Below are 21,873 nucleotides of genomic sequence, written 5' to 3' on the forward strand. Positions count from 1 at the left end.
AAAACAAAAAAGAAAGATCACCAAAAAAAATAAATAAAAATATGGTTGGAACATCATGTAGAATGTCTTGTAATAAAATTTCTGCCTGAACCCAAGACTTTAAGTGGTCGTACCAGACAGAAAAAGCTCCTACTGGCTTAATGATTCTGGGAAAGAGAGCTCCAGTTGGCTTAGAGACAGTAACAAGATAGAATTAAAGAAGAGAAAAAGATGTTTCATAAGTCGAACAAAACAATGTCCTACCTTCATATAGGTTGACCCTGATGTAAATTATTTTGTGGTAATTTTCTGTCTGATAAGAACTTAGTTACTTCATTATACAGAAGTATTGACCAGGAGATATTCCTAAGGCTGTAGCTGAATAATTAATGCCTCTATTTCTTCCCAAATTACAGCCATGGAACTATAAAACTGGAAAATGAATCTACAAGCATTTGTCAACTTTCTTTTTCCAGTCAGGAAGTTAAGTGCCATAGAGGTCAGTGACTTGCCTAAATGGTCACGATTAGTTAGCACTAGAGCAGTAGTAGAACAGTTTCTGGGTTCCTATTTATCAAGTGATTTTTACACTATCCTGTGTCTCCTCAGCTCTTTATTCCATGCCAAGAATGAAAGATTGATCATGAAGATAATAGAATATTACCTTTTATTCTAATATAGAAACTCAGTAATTATACTTTCTTTTCTGTTCCTATTTTCTTAGAATAAAGGCCACTGTTCTGTTCTTTGATGTTTAAAAACAACCTACAGAGTGGTATGTCTTTACTTTGACCAGGAATTTGGTTCCGCTTTAAGCACTATGCTTTAACTGGTTAACAAAATGATAGCTAAGAAGTTAAAACCAAACCAGCCTGGGTAACATAGTGAGACCCCATTCTACAAAATATTTTTTAAAAGGAGCTGGTATATGCCTGTAGTCCTAGGTACTTGGGAGGCTGAGGTGGGGGAGGATCACTTGAGCCACGGAGTTTGAGGCTGCAGTGAGCTATGATCAACCACTGCACTTCACCCAGGACAACAGAGTGAGCGCCTGTCTCTTTAAAAAAAAACTAAAAAAACTATCTTCACAGAAAATGTTACTGTGGATAACAAAGCACCAGTCTCTTCTCAATCCATTCCAATCAGATATCCATCCTCAACACTCTGCTGAAGTTACATTTCATCAATACAGAAACACCATAAATTATAAGATGAACCATTATCTTATAGAGTATTGAGAACAAAACTCCAAGTTGCACGGTGACTTGTCATCTATTACAAACTTATCTCTATTTCAGATATGTTAAAATATGAAAAAATGTTTTAGAAATGAAGAAATATGGTATTAAGTTCACCAATGACTCCCATGTTGTCAAATCTAATTGATCACTTTAAATCTTACTTTCTCAGTGGCACTCAACAGGGTTGATGATTCCCTTCCTTATTTAGCTGTTTTTCTCCTGGCTTCCAAGGCATCTTCTCTCTCTCTCATATTCTCGTATTGCAATGGTGGCTCCTCCTATGCTAAATCTGTTACCATCCGACTAAGTCAGTGTTCTTTACTATAATCATAAAATTTACTCTGGCCCTGATGTTTCCACTGGGCTCCAAGCTTGTTTATTCAATTGCTTATTTCACATCTCTGCTTAGATGTCAAACAGGCATCCATTTTAAAAGAGAAAAAGCTGCTTTCTCCCTAGTGTTCCCCATTTCAGTAAATGGTACAATCATTTGACTAGCTGCTCACATTGATAATTCTATCTGTTTTGACTCCTCCCTTACTCTGATTCCAGAAATTCAATCTAACCCATCTAATCCAAGTATGGCCAATAGGAGTTAAGAGTGTTAACTTCCATAGCTGGCTTCCATACCTGACCTAGCTTCCATACCTGATGCCATTATCCAGGGCTATCTTTTAAAAATGCAAATCTAATCATGTTCCTCCATTGCTTACTCTCCAATGACGAGCAATTCCTTTTTCTTTCTTTTTTTTTTTTTTTTTTTTTTTTTTTTTTTTGTGAAACAGGGTCTCCCTCTGTTGCCCAGGCTACAGTGAAGTAGCACAGATGTGGCTCACTGCAACCTCAACTTCCTGGGCACAAGTCATCCTCCTGCCTGCCTCAGCTTCCTAGAGTAGCTAGGTCTACAGGTGTGCACCACCGTGCCTGGCTAATTTTTAAATTCTTTCTAGAATGCAGTCTCACCATGTTACCCAGGCTGGTCTCAAATGATCCTCTCACCTCAGCTTCCCAAAGTGTCAGGATTACAGCAACGAGCCACCATGCCTGGCCTGCAACTACACTTAAAATTAAAATTCAAAACTCAGCTTATAAGGCTATATGACAATCTGGAATTTGTCTACTTTTTCAATTTGATGGTAAATATGTACTGCATGTATTCAAGAAAGATGTATGGAACCTTATTGTTAGTAATACCATTATCTGTTTCAATTATCAATTCAAGAGAATATAAAAATGCAAGTGAGGCTGGCTGCAGTGGCTCACGCCTGTAATCCCAGCACTTTGGGAGGTTGAGGTGGGTAAATCACCTGAGGTCAGGAGTTCGAGACCAGCCTGGCTTACATGGGTGAAACCCTGTCTCTACTAAAAATACAAAAATTAGCTGGATGTGATGGCACACGCCTGTAATCCTAGCTACTCAGGAGGCTGAGGCAAGAGAATTGCTTGAACCCGGGAGGCAGAGGTTGTAGTGAGTGCCACTGCACTCCAGCCTGGGCAACCAAGCGAGACTCCATCCCAAAAAAACAAAAAACAAAAACAAAAAACTGAAAAGTCCTATTAATGTATTAATGTTGTTAACTGATATCATAATGTGAGAATAAAGAAGTTTATTGATGTTTATTCTACAATTATCATAATTGTCAAACCACCGCCTGTGGAATGCAGTTGGGGAGAATCAAGGCTTATTACAAAAAATTTTTAAATTAATTTCAAAGACTACCTATGTTTTCCCTTAAAAAAACAACTTTTGAGACATTTAAATGATTTTATTATTCCCCCACTTATAAAATGTTTTTACAAATACCATACCCCCTCAATAAAAATGGTAATTTTTTACTTCCTTGCAGATCTTTTTTGATTTACCAATGTCTAGTTAAACCCTTGGGAATGTATCACATGTATGTCACGTAAAAAAAAAAAATAATCAAGATGTATGTCATCTTGATTATTTTTCAAGATGACAAACCAATCTGCATAATGGCTATTATAAAAATGTACTGCAGAAGGTGGATGCCTTCCCTCTCCCTCCAGCAGAGCCAGCTGCACCACCTCCTTCCTACTCCTCCTACTTTAGTCATGTTCCCAGTTCTAACTTCTATTCAAGGGGGAAGGAAAAGAGATTTGAATCAGAAACAAGACTAAGGTTTTAAAACTGAACTATGCTTCAAAAATGGAAAGCAACCAGAATGTTACAGGATCTGTCCAAGAAATGATGGGAATCTGGGAATCCAACAGAGCACAGTTGAAAGCAGTGACTGAAAAAAAGTTACCACTTTTGTTAACATTCCACTGTACTAAGACTACTCAATTAACATGTAGAATCAAATTATATATATAATTTTATATGATTATCACTTAATAATCTTTTCATCTTACAAAATCTTGGTAAGTATCAACCTGTAATCGTTTCATGTTTCCATTCTACAGTTATGCCATAATCTAACTATTATACTCCTGTAGAACATCAGTGTTGTTTTCAAATGTTAAGATGTGAATTATAGTTATCTATTTGTTTCCTTAAATGTGATCATTTCCCTCATTATTAAACATGCACTGATCTATGGACAAAGGAAAAGGTATTGCCAAAAACAAAAACAAAAAAACAAAAACCCTGGTAACTTTTGCACTTCAAACAACTCTAAATAAAATAAAAGGACAACAGAAGAAACTAGTGAAAAATGTTATAAATGATGACCTTTTGGGAAAACAACAAAATGGTGTCAACAGTATTTAAACTTTCACTTCAAACTTTCTAATGATTTCAATTAGAACAACTGGTCCTCAGGAATAATAAAACATTAGAGAAAATGCTTTAAACACAAAAAAGCTCATCAAATTGTTAACAAGGAAAAGTTTACATTATGCTTATAAAACAGATACAAAAATGGATATATAGTGTGGTCTTAAATATGTAAAAAAGTATAAAAACACAAGAAAAGCATATATTAAAATGGTAATTTATCCAGAATGAGAGGACTAATAAACTTTTTTGGGACCTTGGGTAATTCACAAATTTCTTGCAATTGGTATGCATTACTTTTACAATCAGAAAAGAAAATAATACCTATTAATGTATCATCTTTTCATTTAGACTAGGTATTTCCTTAAAGGTAAAGATTCTGTCGAATTTCCCTCCATATCCTCAGCATCTAGTATAGCGCCTTACAAATAGTAGGCTTTTGACAGCTACTTGTAAAATGAATTAATCTTTAACATCTGCTTTAAGGACCAATTCCTCTCTCCAGAAGTATCCCCTCTCCAAAAGTATCAACTTTTTGATTGCTGCTAAAAGTTGGCATAAATTTAAAAATAAATTTTGAGACTAAAAACCACACGAGTTCTTTCAACAATGAACTGTGACTAATGTTTTAGTCTAAGTAAAACATAAATAACCTCCGAAATGACAGCTATTTGAATTGTTCCAACAGAGAGATTCTTTTTTTTGAGACAGGTCTTGCTCTGTCACTCTGGCTGGAGTTCAGTGGCACAATCATGGTTCACTGCAGCCTTAAATTTCTGGGTTCAAGTGAGTCTCCTGCCTCAGCCTCCAGAGTAGCTGGGACTACAGGCAGGCACCATCACACCCACTTGAACTCCTGGGCTCAAGTGATCCTCCCACCTTGGCCTTCCAAGGTGCTGTGATTACAGGCCTGAGCTGCTGTGCCCAAGGGAGATTCTTTTTTCTTCATTCAAAGAGATGATAAAATAAAAATGAAGCCAAAACATAGGTAGCAATGGGCAAGCACTAGTATAGTGAGAACTGGCCAAAGATTTCTTTCAATTCAAGATTCTTGAAACCCTGTCTTAATATTCATTGTAAGATACTAATTTATATACAAAAATTTTATTACAAATGCTATTAAAAATGGATGAGATGGTAATTTTCTAACAGATTCTGCTTACAGAAAATTCTGTGGTCAAAAATATTTATTCTTTTACCTTGTCTGATTTAGAAGTTCTATCAGGATGTGACTAAGGAAAAAGAAAATCTCTGGGGACAATGAATAATACCTTATTATTCAAACAGAGGAAGAGCTACTCACTTCTTAGTTTAATAACATCTCAAAATCCAGATAAATTCCATTGTATAAATAATACTATGAAAACTCACTTGATATTACAAATTTTGACTATTTCCTATCTGGCACAACATAGCTGTTATTTTAATGACTACAGCTATACCCATAAATTCACATTTCCTCTATTACCACTTGTAACTAATTCTACTGTTTCACTAAGACTTTGTGCTCATTATCCCTTTTCTGTTCATACAATTAAACTTCCAACCTTTAAACTAAACATCAACCTTTATAAGAGTAGAGATTTTGTTTTTTTTAAAGGTCTTATGGACATTTGAATTAATTTAAGATTATAGGCTGGGCACAGTGGCTCACATATGTAATCCCAGCACTTTGGGAGGCTGAAGTGGGCAGATCACTTGAGCCCGGGAGTTTAAGACTAGCATGGGCAACATAGCAAGATTTCGTCTCTATAAAAAAAATATAAAAATTAGTCAGGCATGTCAGTGTATACCTTAGTCCCAGCTAGTGGAAAGGCTGAGGTGAGAGAATCATTTCAGTTAGAGAGGTTGAGGCTGCAGGGAGCCATGATGGCACCACTGCACTCCAGCCTGGGTGACCAAGTGAAAGAGGTGACCCCCCCCCAAAAAAAAAAAAGATTATAGGTGATCAATCCCGATGGCCCACATAATGGTTACAAGAATTGTTTACATGAGGATTAAGACGTGTACAAAGAGCAGGATATTTACCACTAATAGTAAGAAAACTGGTATGCAATGCAGAACTCACCTGAGTATAGAAGCCACTAGCTGCCTCTAGGAACAGAGAAAGGTTTGCCTGAACTTCACTCCGATTCGGATTTGCTCGATTCTTTGCCTGGCCTTGTAGTGTTGTGATCTGATTCTTAAAGGCGTGATTCCAGCTGAAAACAAAATGTAATTCTATTTGGTATAGCAGTGACTCACTGGGCAGACACTGGTCCCCCTGAGAACAAGAAAGAACTGTCTGTTATAATTATACCATACTAGACAGTAAACCTGCATTAAAGTTACTCTCATTTAAATAACTTCATGCTTCCCTTTGAAGAAGACTAGACATGCAGTAGAATCCAACTGACCTTAGTAAACACTTACCAAATGTTCGAATAATCAGATTGTGGCTTCAGCTATTAATCTTTTAGAACTACTAGAGTTTATTTAGGAATCCCAGTAGAAAATCAGAACAATAGTGGCAAGATCAAAGTAAAAATAAGGTATTAACAAATTTCTACATATTATGCCAAAAGTGAAGGACTGTACCCTACCAAGGGACATGTATATGTGGGAGAGGGGAGGAAGATTTTGTAAACAGTAAGCCATATCTCTTATTTCCCCAAAAGTTATTTCCCAGAGCATTCGGTTTCACTGCTATTAAATAGTTTTGTTTATTTCTCTTGTGATTAACATTAAGAGGTTGAAATATAAGCCACATTTCAAATTTGGCTATTTAAAATAAGAAACAATATAATGCTGAAATATGGCATATCGAAGTCCTATTATAAAACGCTTTTCATTAATCTTGTCATATATAGAATCAGTTTAACTCCAGTTATGATGAATATAGTCACTTTCTAACCTGGAAACCATAGTGGGGAATAAAAAAACTAGAATAAAAATATTACTAGCTTGATTAAAGGAAACAAACACAGATAAGAGGTTTACAATCTACCTGGAAAGTACTTACTTCTCTATCAATATCAACTTCTCAGGCTCTAGCGCTCTAGGCTTTTTAATGATTTAGGAGGACAATCACTTCCCTCAGCATTTCTGATGATATCCTATCCTTGACTCTAACATCACAGGATAAGGATTTTGATGGTCGTGATTTAGCTGAATTACTAGACTTCTTAAAAATATAAAGTATCTAAGACAGATGTGAATGATAGAAAAAAACTAATCTTCACCACAACCTAGGGTAATGGGCATTAGTAAACAAAGTATTCTTAATTGATTTTTAAATTTCTATCAGGCTAATGTCCCTATTCCAATTTATAAGGCAAAGCCTTCCACAAAAGACAATTACTCACTTGGGAATCTGGTTATCTGCATTTCACCCCTCATTAGAAAGAACAAGTGGAAAAATCTAAATACACAAAATCTTTCATTTTACTGGGGTTGGGGGAAGGAAGCACTACCAATTTATTAATTAAAAGGAGGAACTTTCCTTATAATGCAAATACATTTTCCTGACAGAGAAATTATAGAACTGCATTGACCAAAGAAAGATTTTTCTAAAGACTACTCTTGATTTTTCTAAAGACTACTCTTAAATCATGGCTTAAGTACAAGACTGACCACAGAGCATCCGAACACTCTTAGTATTTGAAATAGATGTATTTGCTTTTGTGATATACCCTAGAAGAGCTGCCCTAATGACCTTAATAAAATTCAACTCTAAACATTTCTCTTCTTACCTCCAAGACTATATCTGAAATAATAACAATGACCAAATATCACAAATTCTAGAATTTATTTCCACTGAAACAGCTTACTCTGCAATAGGTTGAAAAATAAATAACCAAACAAACTGTTTTAAAGTCTTGGTGAAATTCTTGATCTTACAGGGACTTCCCAAATGATAGATAATACTTACAGATCCTGTTCTACTTTCTTGTCTAAAGCGTATTCCAAATCAGTAACTAGCATTTTCTGGTACAGGTCCTGCAGAGCCTGCCTGGATGTCCAGACTTCAGCTGGACCCAGCTTAGAATCTGAGTAACAAAAACAAAAACATAACAGTAGATAGATAAACGTTAAAACCATTACACCACACCAGTGACTCCTTCTTGTTCCATCCCCAAAGCAAAAGCTGCTCTAAATATATTCCATAGAATGCTGCAGAAGTTTAATATTACTGTATTTCAAATGACTTTTACCTTTTTACTAAGTCTGGTTTACAATGCTTTTGTTTTCAGTTTTGAAATAACATCACGAAATGAAAAGTTCTTAAAAAAAAAAAAAAAAAAAAGAATGGTTTGCCCTTTGCTTTTTGTTTGTATTTCTGCCTATTCATATAACAGGAAGCTATATGTCTCACAGTAAGCCACTCTATTTGGAATAACACACTGCCAAGTTGGCCTGCTTCCTCTCATACTGTATCTCTTTGTCCAAAGCAACTTTTTCTTCTTTTTTTAAAGAATTCCCACAAATGTCCTTACAGAATTTTTACATCAGCTGACTATCCAGCAGTTGCTTTGGTATTCTGCGTTACTCCTACTCTCAATACATTACGCCAATAAGCCAGGACAGTATTATTTTAATGAGAGGTAGACTGTTTTCCAAGATACTTTTGTGAGCAATCCACATTAGCCATTTAATGTAAACGAAGGCTTAGAAAGACTGGGATTAAACTGCTAAAGAGGTCAGATGAGAGACGGGGTGTAGGATGTAATCAGAACATCAGGCTATGACTATACATAATGTAAAATTGGGGCCATGCTGTCTGCCAGAGTAATGCAAGGCACATTTACCTTTGCGATCACTGGAATTATGATCGCTCTAACTGACAGTAAGCTCCCTCAGTAGGTGAACTTAATAATGGACTCTTCAATTGTATATTTCCTAAAACTAGATGGGCTATTTAGTTTTGCTGCTACACAATGACATAATCTTCATTCTTCTTTAGGTTTAGCTATTAGTATATCTATAGCCACCACAATCCTATTTTGCAAAATCTCCTGGATTTGAGTTAATGCTCCTAAGAGTTTACAGGCTAGTAAGAATAGAGTTTAGTATCAGCTCCTCGTCCCCAGTTAAGTTTTTAATCACTAAATAACAGATTTAGTCAACCCTGCTTTAATTCACTTATGGCAAGAAAAAGAAGTATAAAAGATTATTAATTCTCAATTATCAGACAGTCATTCAAATGAGACTTATTATCTTGGTTTCTGGGCAGCCGAAGGTCTCCTATAAAGGTCAAACCCTAAGACTATTTACTAAGGTTGTTCAATACCTAAGAAAAGGTAAATGATACAGACAGCTTGACATTGCTCCATGTTCTCTTTTCGTCATACAATAGATTATGTTGTCAATGCCTATTCAAGAGCATAATACAGTAGCTCTGAGCTGACACTGACATACACAATACAGATGATGACAATCTGTTAACAATGGGAAGAACTGAGGTGTTATGAGTAAATATATAAGCTATTCACTCCGCCCTCCCCCCTTTTCCTTGAACAAGGTGACATGAGATTACCCATGAACTCTTAGGACATTAGCCTAAGAGACTCTAGAGTTGAGAAAAAGACATTTCAATAGTCCTTTTCCTCTTTGTAAATCTTAGCAGGTATGCTGTTTAATTCTTTTTTTGTGAATTTCACTGCAGAACTAAATTCTTCAAAAATTAGAGTAAGATTCACTAGTACATATTCCTCTTACATTATAGGATGGCAAATGCTGTTACGGAGGGCATATTGATCACTACATAGTTATTCAAATGTATTTTCCAATTTTGTATTTACTTTTTTTTTTTTTTTTTTTTTTTGAGATGGAGTCTTGGTCTGTCACCCAGGCTGGAATGTAGTGGCACGATCTTGGCTCACTGCAACCCACACTTCCTGGTTCTATCGATTCTACTGCCTCAGCCTCCGGAGTAGCTGGAATTACAGGTGCATGTCGCCATGCCCAGCTAATTTTTGTATTTTTAAGAGACAGGGTTTCACCACATTGGCCAGGCTGGTCTCAAACTCTTGACCTCAGGTTATCCACCCACCTCGGCCTCCAGAAGCGCTACGATTACAGGCATGAGCCACCATGCCACTGTGCCTCATTTACTCCTTTCAATGGCTAAGTCTGGCAGTTATTCTTCTAAAAGACCTCAGCCATTATTCAAAGCAACAAAAATATGGGAGAGCAGAAAGGCAGTAAGATAGCTCCCTCAATTTCAAGGACTTTCAAAAGAATTTTTCTGTAAATATTTTTTCTGAAGGTTTAGTTAATTATAAATAGGAAAAGAACATTTTCCCAGAAAGATATTAGCCTAATACTATAAGATATTTTGGCTTATATGGGGTATGTTATTTTTTCTGTATATCTTAAATCATTAATAAAAAGTTTCCTCATAACATCTGAGAAGGGAAAGAAAATTAAAATAATAATAAAAAGTTTCATTAAAAATTAAGTGATTATATAAACCAAATTAGGTAACATTCAATTCAGTATGCCATGTATTAATATTATATGCAATTCTCAACAATTATTTAAGCAAGAATTCAAACTATAAAAACAATAAATATTTAAAGCAGACAGTAAATTATCATCCCTTCTGGCAACTAGGACAGAATTTAGTGCTGTGAGTAATAGAAGAAAGAGGATATCCTTCCATTAATTTAATGTACAAAATATGTTGTGAAAAAGAAATAAGCCAATACCTGTCATGTCAGCCTTCAGGACTTCTGCCTGCCTAGATAGAAAAAAAAAAAAAAAAAAAGAATATCAGTTAGAAACAAATGATACCTAGCTAATATCAATAACACTAAAAGTTAGGTGAAAGCATACACTACAATAAGGGTATACAGCAGCTATATCTGTGGCACTGTAAACATTATCCCTGCTTGAACATCAGGGTAGCACAAGGTCTTGGCAAATTAATGCCAATACTTAAAAGTTTAAGGACCCTTAGTGATCTCTTCTGCTAAGCAGAGTCCACTGTCTTGCTGTTTTCCTTCAAATGTGATTTACTTAATATTAAATGATACTCATTAAATTTTAAAAAATTCTCTCAATGCTGCCAAAAAACCTTACTACATTTCTCAATTCACTAGTCACCAAAACTATTTCAAATTTCTTCTCTTCTCAAGCTACGGATTCTATGCCCTTTCCACATCCCCAAATGACAGTTCCATACCTCAAGGAAAACAAAACAATTCCCACCTACTAAATATGTACTACATTTATACAGCTTACTTCTTACTTTTTCTTGTTAAAACACTAGAGGTACTGCTCCTCTCATTTGAGACCAATAATTCCGCTTAGGTATGTTCTTGCTAACCCTTCTTAAGGACCGACTATTCCTTTGATTTACCCCTCCCCTTTCAATAATTTTGAGACACCTCTCATTCATCTGAATCCTTCCTTCTCTTCAGCATTTTAACATGTCCAAGTACCTCACATATTTTAAAAACCTTCTGCCCCATTTTTCCCTCTAGCTGCTGCCTCTTTTCCCTTTCAAATTCTTCAATGCCTGTGCTCAAGAGGTCCAAAACTGAACTCAAGACCCATCCCCATCGCCTATCTCTAGTTCTAATGTTTTCTCATCTTAACAAATGCATCATAGCTTTCCAGTTGTGGAAAGCAGAAACCTGGAAGTCCTCCATGACAACTTTCTCCTAAACCCCTAACATCTATCAACTCCAAAAAGTGTTATCTACTAAATATATCTTGAATCTGTTGATTTCCTTTCATTTCTTCTTCAGCCACTCTCATTCAAGAACCATCCCTTGGCTTTGTTTTCTACACTTCATTCTTGCCCCATTTCATTCTGTTCTCCCAACAGCTGTCAGAAGATCTTTTAAAAATGCAAATCTGATCTAGCAACTGTCTCTTTAAAACATTTTAATGACTTTCCACGACTCTGAGGGTAAAGAACAAAATCTAAACTGTCCCAAAATATTTGACGGTCTCTGAACTCTACTTCCACTACCCTTCACTCCTTGATCTCATGCTCATTCCTGGACTTCTGGACTGGACTTCTAGTTTCTCCAGTATACCCCTGCTTCTTTCACATTAGGGGTCTTTGAAAAAGACTCTCTATGCTAGCAACACCTATTCTCCCTTTGCTTAATTACCACTCATCTTTATCTCAGTCAGAACATTACTGCTTCAGAAAGCCCAACCTGAACTCCATCTAGATTAAGGATATTCCTATTTTATGCTCTCACAGCACTTGTAGTTTTTCTTCATATTACAGATTTTAAGAATGCTCATCATAATTCCTTGTCTACTAGCACAGCACCATGCACACAACAGACAATAAATATTTTTAATAAGAGAAAAAGTACAAATCAGGCTCATATACTCTATTTAAGGAGGTAGGTACGTAAACTTAAAAGCAAGTTGTTGTTTTTATTTTTATTTTTTTTGGAGAGACTGGGCCTTGCTATGTTGCCCAAGATGGGCTTCAACTCCTGGGCTCAAGAGATCCTCCTGCCTCAGCCTGCCAAGTAGCTGGGCTTACAGGCACATGCCACCATCCTGGGCTGAGACTGCCATTTTAAAAAGTAAACTTTTAACATGAAAGCTGGAGAATATTAAGGTTTTCAAATTTTTATTGTAAATAATGTTTTATATAATTTATTAAGTATTTAATGTCAACTGTATTAGGTTGGTGCAAAAGTAGTCATGGTGTTTGCCATTTCACATGGCTTTGTTTTCTGTTAAAGGATCAGATAGTAAGTATTTTACAATTGGTGGGCCACGTGTGATAGTCTCAACTCTTCAACTCTGCCATTTAACATGGCAAAACCCAAAATTACCTTTGCACCAACCTAATAAATTTAAGTTTCGGCCAGGCGCGGTGGCTCACGCCTATAATCCCAGCACTTTGGGAGGCTGAGGTGGGTGGATCACAAGGTCAAGAGATCGAAACCATCCTGGTCAACATGGTGAAACCCCGTCTCTACCAAAAATACTAAAAAAAATTAGCTGGGCATGGTGGCACATGTAGTCCAGCTACTCAGGAGGCTGAGGCGGGAGAACTGCTTGAACCCAGGAGGTGGAGGTTGCAGTGAGCCGAGATCATGCCATTGCACTACAGCCTGGGTAACAAGAGTGAAACTCCGTCTCAAAAAAAGAAAAAAATATAAAATAAATTTAAGTTTCATTAAAATGTAAAACAAACCTTTTCATTCTCCTAGCCTTTAAAAGATATTTACACCTTTTTTTTTTTTTTAAAGTTAAGCTTTCAAACAACAGAATCACAATACGGTGCTAAGGAAGGTAACCACAAGTCCTATATGAAAACTAGCAAATAAATGAACAATACTAAACGAATAGCTACACTTAGTCATAAAATGTAACATCACACCAAATTCCATTACCCATATAGCCTGGCTTCGCTCTTAACTTCAGATGTTAACTTTTCCCATTAAAATACATACACATTTGCAAAGCTGTTGACTAATGCCTTTAAAATTTAAGATTATACAGTTAATAAAGCATACCATATACCCTTATCCTACCAATGTCACAACTATCCCTCCTCCCCTGAAAAATTCTATTGGAGAATAGAATTTTTAAACCCTATACTGAGGAAGCCAGGGTTAATTAGGTACCTTTACGAGATTCAATGAATGATCTTTCATTTTGTCCCTGAGCTGCAAAGTTACAAAGGATATATTTTACTATGCTTACCCCTTTGTTGGCTAAAAATTCACACTCAAGTATATACAGGATATATACTTAGGATCATGCATCTAAAGGTTGTTTTCTCATTCCAAACATGATTTGTCTTATAAAGATGAACAAGCAACATTTCAATATACTATCATCCACCTAATGATGTTACCAACTCCCAGTCAAAGATTATATGGAGTATATAATAGGAACGTAATTTACAAATAATCTGCTTCTTACAAGCTGTCAGGTGATGAACTATAGTTCTTGCAGATTCTGGAGCAGGCTTCCATTGATAAACAATGATCTAAAATTTTATTCCATATTTTTAGCATGCTATAATCTGTCCAAGAAAAACTGTAAAACTAAAAAGTCAAGCACTAACAGAAATATAAAAATGTCACAAAAACTATCTGACAGAAACATTAAAACATTTTGAAATCCAGCTTTGATTCTTCAGTATGACAAGGGTAGATGTGCTCATTTCTGTGCAGTTCTTTCCTAGGTTCTGAAAGAAGTACAAGGTAATGACTAAAATAACCTTGCTAAATTGAATTGATAAAGATAGCTAAATAGAAAATATAACAACTCTATGGGATAGCTATGATTATTCCTGTTTTATAAATGAAAACATTGAAGCTCTGAGATATAAAATAATTCTTCCAGTCACAAAGTAGTCAGGAACAATTAGGTACAAATTTTGTTCTTAAATGACTCCACAAAACCCAAGTTATTTCTACTGATTTTAAAGTAGAATAACAAAATGATATGACATAAAAAGCTAATGTGGGCTTATTTAGGAACATTGGCATTGCAGTCAATTAGCCTAAATTAAAAGATCTGTTCACAAAGGAAATAGATTATATCTGAAATTTTTATCAAAAAGACCACAAGAAATAAATTTTATACTTGAATGTGGTGGTCAGCTTGTGAATGAAATTCCCTTTCCCTTGGATCTATTTCTGTGAAGACAGTTTTACTGGAACACAGCCACACACATTCATTTACATGTTGTCTATGGCTGTTTTCAGCTACCAAAGCAGAGTTAAAGAGTTGAGGCCAGGCACAGTGGCTCACGCCTGTAATCCCAGCACTTTGGGAGGCCGAGGCAGGTGGATCACCTGAGGTCGAGAGTTCGAGACCAGCCTGACCAACACGTAGAAACCCCGTCTCTTAAAAAAAAAAAAGAGAGAGTTGAGACAACAACCACACATGGTCCACCAAGCCTAAAATATTTACTATCTGATCCTTTAACAGAAAAAGTTTGCCATCTCCTATGAAAAGAATGAGAAATAAAATGTCTTTAAGTTCCCAAAACAATTTATGGTTATGAGGAACCATCAACAATAATGTCTTCAGAGTAAAAGTTTGCTTTTATTAGTTAATATCTTAATCTTGTCACCAAGAGGACAATCTTAAAAAATACAGTCTCATACAATTAGAAACAGTACTTGCAGGCCATGCTATGTTTTTGATATAATCAACTGGCAAACTCTTTAAAACAAAGTTTGGTTTATATGATATTATCCACTAACTTTTTTTCTGTAACCCCCAAATACCCATTTAGACAGGCGGGAGGGTTAAGCTAAGAGTTACTGCCTCGTAAGAAGAGGGATTTCTATCTTCCTACTCCTAAGCAATTATTAGCTTTCCTTTTAAAAAACAGTGTACAATATATGAGAAATCAAATCAATGGATATGTAACCTAATATAAACGTTTTCATAGATTGCACAAAATTGGCTATATCATTATTTTACTTTATAAAGAAAAAAATACAGCCCAGGCATGGTGGCTCATGCCTGTAATCCCAGTACTTTAAGAGGCTGAGGCAGGAGGATCACTGGAGCCAGGAGATCCAGACCATCGTGGACACATAGGAAGACTTCACCTCCACAAAAAAATTAAAAATTAGCTGGTGTAGTGGTGTGTACTCGCAGTCCCAGCTACTCATGAGCCTGAGGTGGATAGGTGGGAGGACTGCTTGAGCCTACACGTTCTGAGGCTGCAGTGAGCCATGATCGTGACACTGCATTGCAACCTGGGCAATGGAGTAAGACTTTGTCTCCAAAGAAGAAAAAAATAATACTATATCTCAATTGTTCTATGGATTTGTTATAGAGAACATTAATGAATTAACATTACAGTTTACAGTCAATGCTTATACAAAAGGCAAGAATTTTAAAATACTTTCTCTTGGTAGAGGGTATGGCAACATGAATTTGTTTTAATTCTTTAAGCTGAAGGAATTAATGAAAAAAATGAATGAACCAAGAATTAAAATCACCATGCTTTCAATAATAACACTATTAAATATAGCTATCAGGCCGGGTGCGGTGGCTCACGCCTGTAATCCCAGCACTTTGGGAGGCCGAGGTGGGTGGATCACGAGGTCAAGAGATCGAGACCATCCTGGTCAACATTGTGGAACCCCGTCTCTACTAAAAATACAAAAATTAGCTGGGCATGGTGGCGCATGCCTGTAATCCCAGCTACTCAGGAGGCTGAGGCAGGAGAATTGCCGGGACCCAGGAGGCGGAGGTTGCGGTGAGCCGAGATCGCGCCATTGCACTCCAGCCTGCGGAACAAGAGCGAAACTCCGTCTCAAAAAAAAAAAAAAAAAAATATATATATATATATATATAGCTATCAAAATATATTGTCTTAGTTATTAAATAATAGGAGAAATTAAGCAATTCTATCAAGCAATAAAAAAAGAAAAAGTCATTAAAAGGTTGAATAAAATATGGAACACTGAGTGACAGCCAAATGCTGGAAGCTAATAAACCGAAACAATAAATACTATTGGAATAATCAAAATCTATAAATACATTTAATGCATTCTAAGCACTCAGTACTATATATTATATTATAGGTACTACAGTATAGGTATTAGATACATTAGAATGTATATATAGATACTATAGTACCTAAAGGTGAAGCTAACATTATATATAGCATTTACTATTGCCAGACATTGTTCTAAGAGCATTAAATAAATTATTTAATTCACACTATGTACTATTACTGTCCTCACTTTATAGCTCAAGAAACTCAGGGAGACAGAGGTTAAGTAATATCATTAGTCAAGATTATACTAAGTAGTAGACGTAGCATAGTAAATACGGCTCCAGGCCAGGCATGGTGGCTCACGCCTGTAATCCCAGCACTCTGGGAGGCCAAAGCGGGTGGATCACCTGAGGTCGGGAGTTCGAGACCAGCCTGACCAACATGGAGAAACCCCATCTCTAATGAAAATACAAAATTAGCCTGCCATGGTGGCACATGCCTGTAATCCTAGCTACTCGGGAGGCTGAGGCAGGAGAACTGCTTGAACCCGGGAGGCAGAGGTAGTGGTAAACCGAGATCATACCACTGCATTCCAGCCTGGGCAACAAGAGCAAAACTCTGTCTCAAAAAAAACCAAAAAACAAAAAACAAAATACCAAAAAAACTGCAGAGTATAACTCCTAACCATCATTTTATATTATATATTATAATAGTTCCTCTTTTCTATAAGAGTATAGAAATTTGAAAAAAATTTGAAATGTTTGATAGCAACAGTCTATAGAACTGGGGCTTTCAATACTTAACCATTTTATGATCATTTTTCAAGTAATGTTACTAGAGGAAAATACTAAAAATTGGGTTATCTTAACAAATATCTTGATTATATATAGCACTTCTGCAACAATGCTAGGTAACAAACACAGGATAATCTCTTTTAAGAATATATAGTCTAACGGATGGGTGTGTTGGCTCACACCTGTTATCCTGGCACTTTAGGAGGCTGAGGTGGGCAGAACACCTGAGGTCATGAATTCGAGACCAGCCTGGCCAACATGGTGAAACCCTGACTCTATAGCCTGGCATGGTGGCCCATGCCTGTTAGTCCCAGCTACTCTGGAGGCTGTGGCAGGAGAATCACTGGAACCTGGGAGGCAGAGGTTGCAGTGAGCCAATATCACACCACTGCACTAGGCAACAGAGCCTACGCAATAGAGTGAGACTCCGTCTACGAAAAGAAAGAAAGAAAAGAAAGAAAGAAAGAAAAAAAAGAAAGAAAGAAAAAGAAAAGAAAGAAAAAAGAAAAGAAAGAAAAGAAAGAAAGAAAAGGAAGAAAAGAAAGAATATATAGTCTAAGATTCATGGTTTAAAAATGTAAGATATTTCCAAATCAGGGCACATAAAATGGGAGATTTCCTTCTGCCTGAACTCCTGACCCCCTCTGAGCAGAATTCAAGAATATAAGTCACCATCTTCTAAACTCACAGCTGCTGAGGAAAAGTGAATCACTCTCTTTTATTTTGGGAGAACACGCTGGGAGTATTTTTTGTTTTTGTTTTTTAAAGAAATTTAAGCGAAAGCCACAAGTTAATTTGTTCAGTCATTTCATAGAGTTCTAAGGAATACTTGGGATAATAACAGAATTTATCAATCGTAACCATGAACACAATAACCTAATCATAATTATTTATGCTGAATAATTGGCCAGACATAAGGTAAGTATGCACTTAATGTGCGCACATGCATGTACACACACACACACACACACACACACACACACACACAATCTACGGCTAACACATACATCATCAAGTCTCATAGTATTCATCAGAGAAAAACAAATCACATTGTTCTGCTGTTGAATTTCATTTAGAAAAGAGAATTTAGAGAAGATGTTGCTCCTAAAGGAGCTTTTCTTGCACATGTTAATAAAAATACTAATTCGCTTTCTCTTTATGGCACTTTATGGCTCATGATGCATTTTTAAATCTCCTGACATTCCAATACTCTACACTATAATATTCACTCCATAATTTATATTCCTTGAAAATGTGTATCTATTTTTATTAAGGACCAACATTGGTTTGATTTTTTTTCTTTTTTAAGATGGAGTTTCACTCTTGTTGCCCAGGCTAGAGTGCAATGGCACAATCTTGGCTCACCACAACCTCCACCTCCTGGGTTCAAGCGATTCTCCTGCCTCAGCCTCCCAAGTAGCTGGGATTACAGGTATGCACCACCATGCCTGGCTAATTTTGTATTCCTAGTAGAGATGGGTTTCTCCATGTTGGTAAGGTTGGTTTCAAACTCCCAACCTCAGGCAATCCGCCTGCCTCGGCCTCCCAAAGTGCTGTGATTACAGGCATGAGTCACCACGCTCGGCCAGGTGTAAGAATTTCAAAGGATGAGAAGGAGTTATTCTTCCAAGCAGAAGAATTAACACAACAATAAAAAGCAAAGCTAAACTAGTGAGTGAGCATCAAACGCAAGATAGAAAGCCACTTATAATGCAGCTGAAGAATTCAGGCAGATAGCAAATTTTAAGAGGCCTTGGATGGCATGCCTTGGAGTTCGGATTCTGTTCTTTAATAGGAAACCACTGCTGAATTTAAAGCAAGAGCATAGCATTGTTATATTTACATTTTAAAAAGATTACTATAGATTTAAGACTGGAAGTAAGGAAGTGGTAATAAGGATGAATGGAAAAACCCAGATTCAAGAAATACCTGGTAAGTTAAGCCAACAGAAAGGAGAATACAAAGCAGAGGAAAGAGACTGTCACTCCCAGATTGTTAGCTTGGTCTGCTGGGTATATGACAAGGTGGAGAATGCAGAAAAAGAGAAGTGTTCAGGGCTATATTCATAACACCTAGAATAATGCCTTGGCTGTGGCAGCTGTTCACTAAAAATGTGTTCAATTTGTTGAATTAATGAATGCGTAAGCAGGCATTTAGAGGTAAGTATCAAGCACAGGGGCGACTTGAGACTAGGGATACAGAACTGATGTGTGATCAGTATACTGATGGCAGTTAAAACCATGAGAGTAAATGTAATTGACCAGAAACTCAGAAGGGTGGAGCTAGCTCTCTGTTTTCATTTTTAAAAGGCAGATGAAAGACACTCTATGAAGAATACCAAGAAGAAACTGGGGAATAGCATGACAGCCAGAGAAGAGTAGAGTATGGAAAATAAGAAAATAAAAAAGAAGAGTAGTCATCAATATCACAGGCAGCAGAAAAGTACTATTAGATAAATAAGGACTGGAAAGAGTCTTGGATTTGGTGAAATAGGAGTCAATGATAGCATTGGCAGAAAAAAGATAATAACAGGATGCAGTAGGTTGAGGAACAAAGAAGAAGAAGTTTATGTCAATTTTTAGGATGCTGGGCTGTGAAGAGAAAGAGAACGGGGCCATGGCTAAACAGAAGTTTCTTCCCTTTTTTTTTTTTTTTTTTTTTCCTCAATGGGAGACACTTGGGTGTATTTACAGTAAAGAAAAGGAGCTGGGAGAAATGAATAGGTTGAAGATATAGGAGAAAATAAAACTGACAGCACTGTTCTGAAAGAGATAGAAGGAAATAATAATAATATTACTAAGACAGGAAGAGGACTGGCCTTGAAAAAGAGTCAGGGTAAAATTAAAACGAGGTAAGGTTAAATAGAAATGTGTTAGAATTAGGAAATACTGGGGATAGGGAGATGTCAAGAGAATTTACAGTTGTATTTCCATAATTTCAGAGACAAAGTAGATTTGATCAGTGTCTGAAAGTAAGGGAGGGGGGATCAGCTAGGAGAATAGTAAATATTTGAGATAATTAGAAAATGATAAAGAAAAGAATGCAGAGAAAGTGTTAAGAGCTATGTAGATTCAACAAAATGGAAAAATACGAAAACATATTGGCGGGGTGCAATGGTTCATGCCTGTAATCCCAGCACTTTGGGAGGCTGAGGCGGGCAGATCACTGGAGGTCAGGAGTTTGAGACCAGCCTGGTCAATGTGATGAAACCCTGTCTCTACTAAAAATATAAAAATTAACTAGGCATGGTGGCGGGGCACCTGTAATCCTAGCTGTATTTCAAAAAAAGGAAATATTACTAGCAAGTACAAATTAAAATAAGTAAAAATTTTTTTACTCTAAATAGTCAAAATGATAAAGACATGTACATAATTTCAATACAATAAAGTTGAGTGCAAGGATAGACATATAGCTAGAATACAACTAAAAAGAAGAGCCACCAGGGGTGCTGGAAAAGATAAGGGCTGTATCCATAACACCTAGAATAAGTCTTGCCCGTGGCAGCTATTCACTAAGAATTGTTGAATTTGCTGAATTACTGAGTAATAAAATATGAACCATACAGGAGGCAGTTTTATGTAATGGAAAATAATATAAGGCAAAAAAGACTTAGGTCTGAATTTGGGCTTTCCTACACATTAGTTGTGCTATCTTAGAGCTTCTTTCTAAGAAGACTGTTTCCTCATCCATAAAACGAGGATAGGAACTACTTTTCAAAATTGCTATGAGGAATTAATAAGACAAGTAAATTACATAAAAGAACCTAAGTGATCATTTGAATAAGGAGGAGTAATCTGATTATGACATCAATAGTTCAATGACCACCAAATTACTTTTGCTAATTTGGTTACTGACTGGCTAGTCAGGTGTCCCTCCCTTTCCTCGCAGCTTCATGAGATACATTTTAAAGGGGCACATCAGGTTGAAAAAGACATTTCAAAGTTGTGGTTAAAAAAAAAAAACCCTAGGTCCTCTACCACCACAAGTGACAAAAGAAAGATAACAGTTGAGATGTCATGAAGACTATGTTCTTTTTTTTTTTTTTTTTTTTTTTTTTTTGAGACGGAGTTTCGCTCTTGTTACCCAGGCTGGAGTGCAATGGCGCGATCTCGGCTCACCGCAACCTCCGCCTCCTGGGTTCAGGCAATTCTCCTGCCTCAGCCTCCTGAGCAGCTGGGACTACAGGCACGCGCCACCATGCCCAGCTAATTTTTTTTGTATTTTTAGTAGAGACGGGGTTTCACCATGTTGACCAGGATGGTCTCGATCTCTTGACCTCGTGATCCACCCACCTCGGCCTCCCAAAGTGCTGGGATTACAGGCTTGAGCCACCGCGCCCGGCCCTATGTTCTTAGTATAAATAGAAAATAAAACCAGAGGCAGACACATAAAAATCACAAAATAATTGAATCACGATGTTTTCTTTTTCTTGTTTCTCTCCAAACATTAGTTCTGATTACATTATTTAACAAATACATTTTTTAAAGCGGACCTGATATATTAAGCCAACTATAAATTATAGAAATGCCACACTAACTGATAACAGACTAAACCTATCTGTTAAGAATTAACCAGTAGTCAAATAATAATGTAGTTTAATCACTTATTATTTGCCAGGCTTTAGCTTTCTTATATTACTAAATCTTTGATTCTCACAACAATCCTATCAGGTAAGTAATA

General features: G+C 36.4%; 1 protein-coding gene across 12 annotated transcripts in view; it reads right to left on the reverse strand.

Annotated features, from left to right (window-relative positions):
• SMG7 (SMG7 nonsense mediated mRNA decay factor) overlaps positions 1-21,873 on the reverse strand; it is an 82,588-nt gene that overhangs the window by 30,677 nt on the left and 30,038 nt on the right. For 11 of the 12 annotated variants that reach the window (XM_032291644.1, XM_032291641.1, XM_032291642.1 and 8 more), the window contains 3 exons: positions 10,650-10,681; positions 7,871-7,988; positions 6,029-6,161 (listed from right to left, as the gene is read on the reverse strand). In XM_032291644.1, the coding sequence (XP_032147535.1) occupies positions 6,029-6,161; positions 7,871-7,988; positions 10,650-10,681 (283 nt within the window). Of the gene's footprint in view, positions 1-6,028; positions 6,224-7,870; positions 7,989-10,649; positions 10,682-21,873 lie in introns of all 12 variants that reach the window. The other variant, XM_032291645.1, reaches the window with a different exon arrangement.

Source organism: Sapajus apella, unplaced genomic scaffold (assembly GCF_009761245.1).
Source record: "Sapajus apella isolate SASKATOON/1434 unplaced genomic scaffold, GSC_monkey_1.0 scaffold25, whole genome shotgun sequence".
NCBI classification, from domain to species: Eukaryota; Metazoa; Chordata; class Mammalia; order Primates; family Cebidae; genus Sapajus; species Sapajus apella.